At 37.6% G+C, this 13,643-nt stretch overlaps 1 protein-coding gene across 1 annotated transcript; it reads right to left on the reverse strand.

Annotated features, from left to right (window-relative positions):
- Positions 1-1,317: 1,317 nt before the first annotated feature.
- On the reverse strand, positions 1,318-11,635 carry LOC131539676 (uncharacterized). The gene is made up of 5 exons (XM_058774364.1): positions 10,841-11,635; positions 10,572-10,694; positions 10,397-10,465; positions 1,868-1,960; positions 1,318-1,441 (listed from the first exon to the last, which is right to left on the reverse strand). Exons 1-5 carry the CDS (start codon positions 10,880-10,882, stop codon positions 1,352-1,354), a joined length of 417 nt encoding a protein of 138 aa, XP_058630347.1. The 5' UTR covers positions 10,883-11,635; the 3' UTR covers positions 1,318-1,351.
- Between the last annotated feature and the right edge of the window lie 2,008 nt (positions 11,636-13,643).

The following is a 13,643-nucleotide window of genomic DNA, read 5'->3' on the forward strand; positions in this document are numbered from 1 at the left end:
GCAGAAAGGAATTCTGGGATGCGAGGATGTGTGACACTGGAGACTGTGGCATTTTCCTGCCCTGGAGGGTCAGACATGCTGTAACATGATTCTTCTGTTCTCCCTTAATGCAAGACCTGTACCACTGGAACCACCTGTTTCTTTCTCTTCCGTCCTTTCTTTTGCATTCTCCTTTCTCATCTGTCTCTCTCCATCACCACCTTTTGTGCTGGAGATCACCAAAGATGCATAAAAGACACTGAAAGGCATGAGAATTAATTGGTTCTTGTTCTCTTTCTGAATTTGAGCTCATCTGTTTGTCTTGCTTTTTTTTCTCAGGTCTCCCTCCTCACTGCAGTCATGCGATTTATTGTCCATTTATATTCATATGATGCAATATTAAAGTGAAAGATTGGACATGTGATACACATTAAGTTGTTAGCTGTGATTTATTTGCCACAGAGTCAGTGAGTTTGTTATTTAATCATTTTGAACACTGAAGTAGCCATAACTCTATTCTAACTCACTCCAGTTAGTGCCTTTAAAGAAGAGGTAGAGATATGATTTCACTCATGTTATTTTATACACACTTTCTGCTTTAGGTTTAAATATTAACACATCTTCTAAAGATATATGATCACTACATAACAATATATCTCATTTAAGACTTTGATAGCATGTTAAAGGAATAGTTCACCTAAAAATTAAAACTTCCTGAAAATTCTCACTCTCAGTCCATTCAAGATATAGATGAACAGATCTGAACAAATCTTCATCTGAACAGATTTGGAGAAATGTAGCATTCCATCACTTGCTCACCAATGGATCCTCTGCAGTGAATGGGTGCCGTCAGAATGAGAGTCCAAACAGCTGATAAAAACATCAAAATAATCCACACCAGTCCAGTCCATCAGTTAATGTGAAGCAAAAAGCTGCGTATTTGTAAGAAACAAACCTATCACTAAGACGCAATGTTTTTAACTTTAAATGGTCACTTCTGACCAAAATATCGTCACTTCTAACCAAAATATGAGTTCATAATCCATAATAACATCATCATAAAATCCACTCACATATTTGTTTAGAACTGTATTCTCTTGTAAATGGTGCTTGATCTGTGCATATTTCTCTCCTGATTCAGACTTAGCCAGATTCAGATTTAGCCAGAAGCAATGTTTTGAAGTTAAAACCCACAGCTTTTCACTTCACAGGATGTTAAAGATGATGGACTGGATCATTGTGATGTTTTTATCAGCTGTTTGGACTCTCATTCTGACGGCACCCATTCACTTCACTGCATAGGATCCATTGGTGAGCAAGTGATTTAATGCTAAATTTCTTTAATTATTTCATTATTTACTAGTAAACCCAGTTACAGTCTCATCAGAAGATGCTTGACGGATTCATTTGCAGAACCTGGATCCAGACCCAAATCCTGAAGCACAACTTTCTTCTGAAAGTCCTGGAAATGAAAACAGAGATGCATTAATGTCTACGATGATTTTGGAAGATATATTGTAAGTGAATTTCCTATAAGCTTGAAGATCTCAAGCGGACATGCCTTGCGGTTTGTCCACTTCCACGGACCATTTTCTCCTTTAGTCAATGTGTTGCAATAGTGTTTCTTTTTAAAAAAACTTGGAATTTGAATAATATGTTATGAAAATTTCATGAAGATTTTTGGTGTCTGTAGATCTAATCTGTGCCTGTCCAGTGCTGCGAGTCAGGCAGGTATGGTATTGGTTACTATACTTTGCATTAGATACATTCGACATCTGGTCACATTCAGTCTGCTGCTTTTGGGCCTCACATCTGTACCTGGGAACAATAGTAGGGTTTCTACATATGTGTGTTGGTGTATCGGCATGTGTGTCCAGTCAAACCTCACCCTAAATTCTCGTAGTCTGTCTAGTTTTGCACGGAGGGCCTTGCGTTGGGCTGCCAGCTCGGCCACATGGCTTTTCCACTGCTTGTCTTTCTCCTTCCACAGACATAAATATAAACACAAACACACAGCATGTTCATAGTTCTCAACAGGGTTTTGATTAGTAAGCAATGCTGAAAACAAGAGTGTAATGGTGGGCCTATTGAAAGAGGGACATGCAGCTTTGTAATAACATTAGGCTGTTGTTATGAAACCATTAATTTCATAAATAACATTAAGGGAGCTGTATTTATAGCATTTTCTTTTTATACCCTGCTGTCCACTTATAATGTTAGTCAAGGATTCTTTTACCAATTTTAGCCTTATGTAACCATTTTTCACAATCATCTTTGTCCCAGGGAAATAAACTACCTGTTTGTTCTACTGCACTGTTAAGATAATATTCAAAACCTCTGTTATTATTGTTTAACCTCTTAACATTAATTGGAGTGTTCCATGTTGCTAATTACTGATTAGTCATTAATATGTTAATCACACTGAACATGGTTATAATGTCAATATCATGATGGTTTCTTAAAGGGTTAGTTCGCCCATTTAAGACATGAAGTTGTATGCAATCCTTACCAGCACTATAGTGCATACACACTGACCCACCCTTTAGTCACCTCCCTGGTCAGAGTTCTGGCCGCTGGAAGTTTTTCAAGATAGTACTCCCGGTTAGTTTCCGGGGCCTCAAAACTGTGCGTTTTTACGTGAAAAAATTATTTGCGTTTCAAAGCTTGATTAATTTACATAACAAAAAACACGCCTGACAAAATTCATACCTCAGTTTTAATCGGCACTATTTTCTTTCCATTTCTATCAATCCGCGCTGCTGTCAACGTCAACAGTGCGCACGTTCAGATCAGCTGTTCCATAGTGTTTACACAATCGAATGACAACGACATAAAAAGTAGAAAATGAACAATGGTGCGAACTTGTAAATTCCCAGGCTGTGACCACAAGAATGTGCCGGGATCACCGTTCAGATTCCATCGTTTTCCAGTTTCGGATATAGCTACGAGACAGCTTTGGCTGGTTGCCATCGGCTACTCTGCGGGAGCTAAAATATCGAGAATCAAGGATTTCCGTGTGTGCAGTGCTCACTTCAGCGAAGACGATTACATCCCCAACCAAGGAGGAAAAAGAAAAAAAATGATTTTAAAGAGTTTTGCTGTACCAGTACCACGGGTAAGCTCTATTTACTAACTTTATGATCCAATGTCTAAACTGTACGGTAAACAAGCTGATGTTTAGACTCCAGTGGAAATCACGTGAAAAGAAGTCTAATATAAAAACAGTATATAGAGATATATGTACAATTTGGTGAGAAAACTATTTGATTGAACACACACACAATTGAGGTTTTGTGTTGTCAGCGAGTCGCGCTATCAACAGCTGATCTGAACGTGCGCACTGTTGACGTTGACAGCAGCGCGGATTGATAGAAATGGAAAGAAAATAGTGCCGATTAAAACTGAGGTATGAATTTTGTCAGGCGTGTTTTTGTGATGTAAATTATTCAAGCTTTGAAACGCAAATACTTTTTCACGTAAAACGCACAGTTTTGAGGCCCCGAAACTAACCGGGAGTACTATCTTGAAAACTTCCAGCGGCCAGAACTCTGACCAGGGAGGTGACTAAAGGGTGGGTCAGTGTGTATGCACTATAGTGCTGGTAAGGATTGCATACAACTTAATGTCTTAAATGGGCGAACTAACCCTTTAATAATCACAGAAAAACTGCCACAAAGACATGATATGTATTCAATTTTAAGCCAATTTCACATGTATGAATGCTTCTGAAGACAATTTTAATTCTGATTTCAAGGTTTTCAAAAAATCCAAACATGACCCAGATGTTTTCTGCTACATCTGTAGGTGTTTTACTACATCTAAACAGCAACTGGAAATTACAGATTTAAAAAAAAAAAACTTATTTTGCATAAGTTCTTTGAAGATATATATATTGATATATATATATATATATATATATATATATATATATACACAGTGGGTACGGAAAGTATTCAGACCCCTTAAATTTTTCACTCTTTGTTATATTGCAGCCATTTGCTAAAATCATTTAAGTTCATTTTTTTTCCTCATTAATGTACACACAGCACCCCATATTGACAGAAAAACACAGAATTGTTGACATTTTTGCAGATTTATTAAAAATAAAACTGATATATCACATGGTCCTAAGTATTCAGACCCTTTGTTGTGACACTCATATATTTAACTCAGGTGCTGTCCATTTCTTCTGATCATCCTTGAGATTAGGGCTGCAACAACGAATCGATTAAATCGATAAAAATCGATTACTAAAAGCGTTGGCAACGAATTTCATAATCGATTCGTTGTGTCGCGCGACGCCGGAGACGCTTTGATTATTAAAAAAAAAAAAACTTTAGTTGAGCTGGAGCGGAGTGAACACACTCGGTCTCTCTCGCGCACGGATGCTAGCAGAGTTTGGCGCCTCATAAATAAAAACAAAAAGTAAAAAAAAAAAAAAAAAAAACCAGCGGAGGTAGAGGAAAGATACATGGCGGAGGCAGAGAAATCCGTGCGACCCAACTCATCCAAGGTGTGGGAGCAGGGCGGCGTTTATGTATGGCAGAGTATGGCCATACCTAGCCCAGTCAGGTGCTGTGAAAAATTATCCAAACTTGAGTCGCTTATAATTCGTTTTTATTATTTTAAATCAGAGAGTTTTAAAAATAGTAAACCAATGATAAGCATTAAAATAACTTGTCAGTAAAACTGTAACGCCATTGGATCATCGAGCTCTCAGCGAGACCTCGTAACTTCACCCCGCCTCCGTTCAGATTGACGCGCGCACAGCCTGGAGAAGATGAGATCTCTGCTTTTTCGCAATGCAAGGGTGAATAAATAATTGGTGTTTGAATAGTACAGCGTTTTCTTTACTCAAACACTATGTCAGTAAAGGATAAGGATTTCCGTGTGTGCAGTGCTCACTTCAGCGAAGACGATTACATCCCCAACCAAGGAGGAAAAAGAAAAAATGATTTTAAAGAGTTTTGCTGTACCAGTACCACGGGTAAGCTCTATTTACTAACTTTATGATCCAATGTCTAAACTGTACGGTAAACAAGCTGATGTTTAGACTCCAGTGGAAATCACGTGAAAAGAAGTCTAATATAAAACAGTATATAGAGATATATGTACAATTTGGTGAGAAAACTATTTGATTGAACACACACACAATTGAGGTTTTGTGTTGTCAGCGAGTCGCGCTATCAACAGCTGATCTGAGCGTGCGCACTGTTGGCGTTGACAGCAGCGGATTGATAGAAATGGAAAGAAAATAGTGCCGATTAAAACTGAGGTATGAATTTTGTCAGGCGTGTTTTTGTGATGTAAATTATTCAAGCTTTGAAACGCAAATACTTTTTCACGTAAAACGCACAGTTTTGAGGCCCCGAAACTAACCGGGAGTACTATCTTGAAAACTTCCAGCGGCCAGAACTCTGACCAGGAGGTGACTAAAGGGTGGGTCAGTGTGTATGCACTATAGTGCTGGTAAGGATTGCATACAACTTAATGTCTTAAATGGGCGAACTAACCCTTTAATAATCACAGAAAAACTGCCACAAAGACATGATATGTATTCAATTTTAAGCCAATTTCACATGTATGAATGCTTCTGAAGACAATTTTAATTCTGATTTCAAGGTTTTCAAAAATCCAAACATGACCCAGATGTTTTCTGCTACATCTGTAGGTGTTTTACTACATCTAAACAGCAACTGAAATTACAGATTTAAAAAAAAAAAACTTATTTTGCATAAGTTCTTTGAAGATATATATATTGATATATATATATATATATATATATATATATATATACACAGTGGGTACGGAAAGTATTCAGACCCCCTTAAATTTTTCACTCTTTGTTATATTGCAGCCATTTGCTAAAATCATTTAAGTTCATTTTTTTTCCTCATTAATGTACACACAGCACCCCATATTGACAGAAAAACACAGAATTGTTGACATTTTTGCAGATTTATTAAAAAATAAAAACTGATATATCACATGGTCCTAAGTATTCAGACCCTTTGTTGTGACACTCATATATTTAACTCAGGTGCTGTCCATTTCTTCTGATCATCCTTGAGATGGTTCTACACCTTCATTTGAGTCCAGCTGTGTTTGATTATACTGATTGGACTTGATTAGGAAAGCCACACACCTGTCTATATAAGACCTTACAGCTCACAGTGCATGTCAGAGCAAATGAGAATCATGAGGTCAAAGGAACTGCCTGAAGAGCTCAGAGACAGAATTGTGGCAAAATGAAATGAAAAATTTAAGGGGGTCTGAATACTTTCTTTTTTTTTTTTATTTATAGCATTTTCTTTTAAAACAGTTCGCGGAGACGGAGAAGACAGAGAGCGCACCCTGTTTGTTTTATTATTTTTCCAAAAGCACAAAGTTGTGTTGTTATTGTGAGTGTACACAAAAAAAAGTAGACACTTAACAGTTTCGATTGATGTATAACAGTTATTTTTGTGACCAAAATCAACAGAGTATTTTTAGTGTCTTTTGCACTGATCTTAAAAAAAAACGAGTTGGTCTCGCCGGCGAGACAGCCGACCCCAGAGAGTTAATGAGGAAAAAAAATGAACTTAAATGATTTTAGCAAATGGCTGCAATATAACAAAGAGTGAAAAATTTAAGGGGTCTGAATACTTTCCGAACCCACTGTGTGTGTGTGTGTGTGTGTATATATATATATATATATATATATATATATATATATATATATATATATATGAAATATATACATGCATGTGTGTGTATTTATATATACATAATAAATATACACAGAACACACACATATTATGCAAACAAAAACTTTTATTTTGGATGTGATTAATCATTTGACAACACTAATATATATATATATATATATATATATATAAATACACACTCTCAGAAATAAAGGTACAAAAGCTGTCACTGGGGCGGTACCTTCTCAAAAGGTACACTTTTGTACCTATTAGGTTCAAATATGTACACTTTAAGAACTAATATGTACCTTTAAGGTACCAAAATGGACCCTTTAGGTACAAACATGTACCTTTTGAAAAGGTACCGCCCCAGTGACAGCTTTTGTACCTTTATTTCTGAGAGTGTATAATGCAAAAAATCTTCTTTGTTATTATGTGGAAAATTTTTTGAACAGAATCATCAGATTAGGTAATATTAGGTATTTATGCAAATCTGCAGATTTGATTTATTTATTTATTTTTTGAGATGGAGGGTTACATAATAAACCTCAAAGAATAAACTTGGTTTGATCTTCAGCAAAAATTACACAGCTATTTATTTTTCACCCCTTATTACTTAGAAACAAGCCTGTGTGTCTGAAGGCCGATCTGGTGAGGCAGACCCTGATGTAGGGCTGAAGGAATGAGGCTGGGCTTGACCTTTGACCTGTACAGGCTCAGCCAGATATTCTGTGGGTGCTACTTCCCGTCTCTAAAGTGATAATCACAGCTATAGGCCAGGCAGTAAACGTAGCTGTACTCAACATATGGAAGACGTTGAAACACATCGCCTTCTATTCATACTAATAAGAGAAAAAACAGACTGTAACAGCTTTTCCCTCAGAGGATTGAAACAGTCACAGACTGTTCTCTCCCAAAAACACACACTCACAAACACACACTCAGAGGGTGGGGTTATCTGATGAGATCTGTGGTTTGGGGGATGTAGGTTATGAATGATAACAGGATCAAATAGTACACACATGGGAAACAAGTGTAAGCACTTCTCCCTGACCCTCCAGTACATTAATCAGAGGACGGACACGCTGCAAACCTGGAAACTCGCCGGGAGAATTCGAGCAGCTGGAGAGGAAGGAAGTGAAAGTGGTGGACTGTCCGTTTGTAGCCTTTAGGAATTAAAAAGGCAGAGCTCAAGGCTATTCGACTGACTTGACTAAGAAAGGAAGAGCAATTACGTTTTTTTGAACTTGATCCCATTGGGGTTTCTTCTAAAGCGAGCCCTGAGTTAGGCGTTGCAGGAATTCCTCAAGCTGTTGAATTTATGACAGCAGCCAAGTGGACAACAACAACACAGCTGTCCTTCAGTGACCTCACACTTGGCTGTTAGTCTTGGACTTCACTGGCAGCAGACCATGTGCAGCTAGGGGTTCATCAACTTACACAAACACACTCCCTGAGCGTCCTGCTAACAGCTAAACAGTAGCATGTGCTCAACCATTGCATCTTGCATCTGAAGTCTTAGTTCTGTCAGGATCACTATTGTCAAGGTTGATTTAATAATTAGCATACAGTTTGGATTGGCTTTACTGTTCTGTTCTGGGCAAAAAAACTCCCTGCTTATCTACGCAGTCTAGCATGCATAAGAGCAGCAATAACCCCCTTAGGATAAACAGAACAGAACCAACATAAATGTAGCAGATATCATTAATGTTCTTAATGACAATATAATGTAACAACATAATTCAGGATAAAGGAGTCTAATTCAATGAGCAATATCAGAAGACAGAGTCCTGACTATGCACAAAAGGTGGAGCTGGGGATGGAGGAGGAGGAGGCTCTTGAGCAAAACGATAAAGATGATGAATAATACTGAATTAGTCTCAGTCTCAGCCTCAGACCTCACACCCACAGACTTTTGGATGAATGTCTGATGCATATGGCACACAAAACTGGAAACACTTCAGGAGTATAAAAGTCATCATCTGATTGGTTGAATTCTAAAAGATTTCCGAGAGATGGGCGTGTCACATTTTTTAATGTTCTGCCATGAAAATAAGATGCGGTGACAACAAACCTGCTCATGGAAGAAGAAAGTTTTCGTGTTTACAACTGTGGCAACTGTTATCAGGATCAACTAAACGCTGGATTTTAAAAAGTGTGAAATATGTAAAGCTTGCGGCATATACATCCAGAGTTTTACACACTGGTGTGTTATTGTGGGGATATTTCCATGCCCCTAAACATGACACGGCACAAAACGAAACATGATTGGTTGTTTTACCTAACAGTCATATGGCCTCTTGGGCGGTCCTTAGCCATTCAAAGTGGCCATGGTTCCCAGAAGGTCTGGCTATGTGAGACTATACTGAATAGACCTTATATAAGAATGCCATAATAGGCACGGTATGCCTATAGGTAGACGAGGATCAGCTGAGAGTCAGCTGATTCAAGCTCGACTAATGTGACCTGCCAGAACTAACTGTACACTTGGGATTTTCATGCCCAGCAGTTCGTTTACTCAATTTTGAACACAGATTTCTTGTAAAACGAGTATATGTGTGTAAAAACTGCAAGCTTTGGGTTGCATAGTTTATCAACATTTTAAAGGGTAAGACTGATAATGTTTTCACAGATGTTAAGTTTTTTTGGTAAGTTTTCAGTTTTGAAAAATTGATATTAAAATATTGATATTGATTGATATTGATATTAAAAATGTACATTTAAATATTTTCATTTAAAAAATTTGTTAACGCTGCTGCGTGAGTGTTTCTAATACAACGACCAAAGGGAATGATGGAATATCTCTCTTCTGATCAACAAAATCAATCTCTTCTTATTCCTCTTTTTAAGAGGAAATGCTGTTCATTAAAATCCTATCGTGGATTTTTTCTTTCTTTTGCTATTTGAGCAAATGTGAACGCAAAAATTCTATTTGTTGTACCTTCTGTACATCAATGTAAAGGTTTACCCAACTATGATGGCTTAAGCTTCTGAGAACCCCAGAAACAGAAACATTGACATTTATTCATTTAACATAAGAGTTAATTCAAAGGTACTTACATCATAAGCAATATTTGCAGTATATAATTGCAAGTATAAGCTTTGTTTATGTAACTTAAATTGGAGATTAGCTAAATGTGAGTTAGTTAGTAGCATGAAAAGTAGATGCTGATAAGCTGAGCTGTATATTCCCCTTTGAGTTTCTGCCCGAAATAATCATATTAGTTTTGGTTGGACACAGATTTGTCCCAGTGTTTTCTGTTCAAATGTTCTTGGAATCTGGCGCCAAGTTATTTTGCACACAGACTGTATTTTTGTTGAATCATCTATTTACCACACTCCTTAACACTAGATAAAACCATGCATTCTCTGTGATATTTTTTGACATGTCAGTCAGATGGTTGATGGCCATAAAAAACCTGAATAAAGTGGAATAGACTACCAAAGTTCTATTTTAAAAATATTTTTAAGCAGAAATTCTTGCATTAGTATGTTTACCTGCGTAACCTGGCCATGCAATACAGAGGTCACTGCATGAACAGCCAAAGTTAGGAACAATGCAGACATAATGCAATCAAGCACAATTAGCCTGACAATGTAAATCTGATGAAGCAGGTCTGTCGTCCCTGGACAGACTCAAACTGTGGGTGGTGGAGACAGATATAATTAATGTTATCTCTGCAGACCGCAGCAATAGCCCTGCGGTGACTTTTTGATGTTAGTCAACATACCTTCTGCTGCTCCTCTGTCTCATGTTGCTTTTCTCGTTCCAGCTGCTCGCGCTCCTGTCGACGCCGGATCTAGAGGAACAGAGAAAACAGCTGAGATGTGCAATGAAAGTCGGTATGCATTAATAAACACAGACTTCTGGAGGTTTACGAGATGGAAAGTAGTAAACAAGTTTACCCTTTCGTCTTGCTTTTCCTGACATTTGCTCTCCAGACATGTGCTCTCCTTCAGACTCTCATCCTGTTTCCCAAGACTGTTTAGGAAAGTATAATCTTCCTCTTTACAAAGATCTCGCATGCACTGAGTGAATAGTAAGACAATACACATGATGAGATAACAATTTAGCCTTTTTTAATGTTTCCAACTAAGTTGTTTTTAAATGAATCTGTCAATTATATCCTCATAGACAAAACATGCATGAAAAAGTTCCAATAGAAACATGAAACCTTAGACATGGGGATTTGAGAAAACCTCTTTGCATGAGCCATCCTAAAAATAAATAAGCAGAAAAGTCAAATTTTTCACAGTCAAATTGACTTTAAGTTTTCATTTTGTATCATGTGCACTCTAAAAAAGTTTTGTTACAACCACCAGCCCATTTTCACGGCATCTTAAACACAATTACTGCACAAACGTAAGCAGGAATGCTATTTTATCTCCTTCTGTCTCTTGCTTTAGTATAACTGCATAATTTTGTGAAATTCAATTGGATGAGAATATCTCTGTTAGCTCACCTGGACTGAAAAGCTTCCGGTTTCTTTGCGCTCTCCTTTCGTTTGCTCTCTGCGCTGGTAACCCTCATGCAATTGGTAATATACTCTGACGGTATACAAAAGACATCATAGTTATTTCTACACAGGGCTGCTAAAACAATCACACTGGTGCTAATCAAACCCACTGTCCCTTCACTTTTGATTAATTGAATTGTCCCATCTCAATATGTTTCCTTCACACTTCTGAACGCGGTTTTGTTCCATACTGATTGACAATCAGCCTCTCTGTCTCATGCCACAATGAAGAAACCATAAGACTGATCGCAGGTCCGTGTGAAAGGACAGTGCAATCAACCTGCAGAAAAACACAGAGGTCAGAGTTGTTTTTGGTGATGTCATTGGATCTTCTGCAATGCATATAAGGTTCAAAAGCTGTATTTGATGGAGATGTGTTTGACATCAAGTGGGTGGTGTGACACCACAGACAGGCACTTTAGCAGAAACCAGAGACGTGAGCAGCAAACCGAACCAGGAATGTATATGATAAAGGTGTCTGTTGTGGAGAGGTGTATAGGTTGCATATTTTAGCCAGAGGAAAGGGATTTGGATTGTTTTACTATAGTTTTAACCACCATAGCCTTCAGAAGGGCTTTGGTTTAGGTGTAAAGGTCAAGGCTTGAAACCATGAAAACATGAGTTTATTCTTTTAAACACTCTTGGATTTTAGCTCATTATTAAGCAATTAATTTAGTTCAATTTAATTTTGTTCTCACCTACAACAAGCAGTTTTTAGATTTTAAACTATAAACAAGTAGATACAGTTTTGAAAAAGAAAAATGATTGACACTTCCTGATTTTGCAATATCCACAATTAACATGATGAGCTAAACTTGTGTGATTTTGAGGAGAAATGACTTCAAACATCTGCTAAAAACCATCAGAATACCAGCTAATTAAAAGCCATTATTGTTTGAGCTTAGATGCCCCTTTCTTTTTTATCTAATGCATATCTAACATTCCCACATTTTCAAAAAGCAATCCTTGTCCAAATGGTCAGTTAAGGTCACTGTATCTGATAATCATAATTACTCTCATAATATTGACTCTGATATGGACGTAAAAAAACACCAGTATTTGTTAGCCTCATTTGTCCTTTCACCTCATTTAACTCTTTTTCAGCAGTGATTTTTCAAGATCACTCCGTCTCAGGCTTTGCTCTTAAGAACACACCGCAAGAGGATTATATGCTAATTAACCATTGCCCAGAGCTATTTTCTTCCTGTGGGCTCTGGCAAACAAATGTATTTATAGGTCACTGAAGGTTGTTTAGTCCTTTGTGCCTTCCCATGGTTCCTCAGGTTCTGAAGAGACCATCAATGTTTGATTAGAAACACACACAGATCATCTCATGATTAAGGGCTGGGAAAGGTTCTTGGGTTCTTTTCCGGTAATCTGTGATTGAAATGTTTAACATACAAATAGCGACATTAGACCCTACAGATGACAATATTCACATAGATTCCCAAAAGGACGTAATCAGCAGGAAGATTAAAAAAAACTTTATTCAGACAAATCTCACACAGACTGCTCTTGCAGCGAAAAGAGGAGGATGTTGTAGGCCAGATAAACAGCGCTCCTTCAAGTATCAGCACGAGAAAGACATTTCGAGAAATATTTCCATTATGGGAAAAGTCTCTCTTTCAAAAAAAAAAAAAAAAAAAATACAAACAATGGGTTATGGGTACAGCCAAAACAAACTACTTCACTAAACAATGACCTTAAAGCAAACGAGTCTTTCTTCTTTACTAAAATAGGGATTTGTCTTGCAATTTTCTCAATTTTTTGACATACCGGAGATAACTTTCATGTCTGAATATTATTAAGAAGCATGTAGTCCTTAAATAGAGTTTGGTGTGTTTTGGCACAGTTTTATTTCAGCATGAAAGAGTCCTTGTCCTTGGGTTTCAGCAATGGCCATTGGTCCATTATAAGGTCAGTTGTAGTGGTTTAAAGCAGCAAGAATCCTACACAGTATGCATGACACCAGCAGGGCTTTTCAAGACAGCGTAAAACACATGGGAATGTTTCAGCGAATGTCATCCAAGAAGTCAAAATCATTTAGGGATCCTCATGTTCCAGTGTAATAATGTGTGTTACAGGAAAGGCAATGCATTTGGACAACTGTGTGGGCCAATTCCCAACAGCTTCCTTGGAAAACGGAGTTCCTGTGTTCAGCTTTTATCCTGTTTTTCCGCAGACGGCCATACTGAAGCGGAACGTAAAAAGAGATTGAAAAAGGTGTGTTGTATCCTTGGTGGTCTGCGGTTCTGTTTAGAATCTGAGCCAACACCCTGTTTCTCTGCTTCACAACCTCACATCCCATACAAGCACTGAATATCAGGTCACAAACAGAGTCATCAGCCACAAAAAAAGCAAAAACTTTTGCTTGTTTAAAAGTGCCTTTATCCAGCAACCCGTGAAGCATTAAAAAGCAGTAAAACTATTTTTTATACTGATCTTTTTATAGCCACATTAT

This window comes from Onychostoma macrolepis, chromosome 04 (genome assembly GCF_012432095.1).
Source record: "Onychostoma macrolepis isolate SWU-2019 chromosome 04, ASM1243209v1, whole genome shotgun sequence".
In the NCBI taxonomy this organism is placed as follows: domain Eukaryota; kingdom Metazoa; phylum Chordata; class Actinopteri; order Cypriniformes; family Cyprinidae; genus Onychostoma; species Onychostoma macrolepis.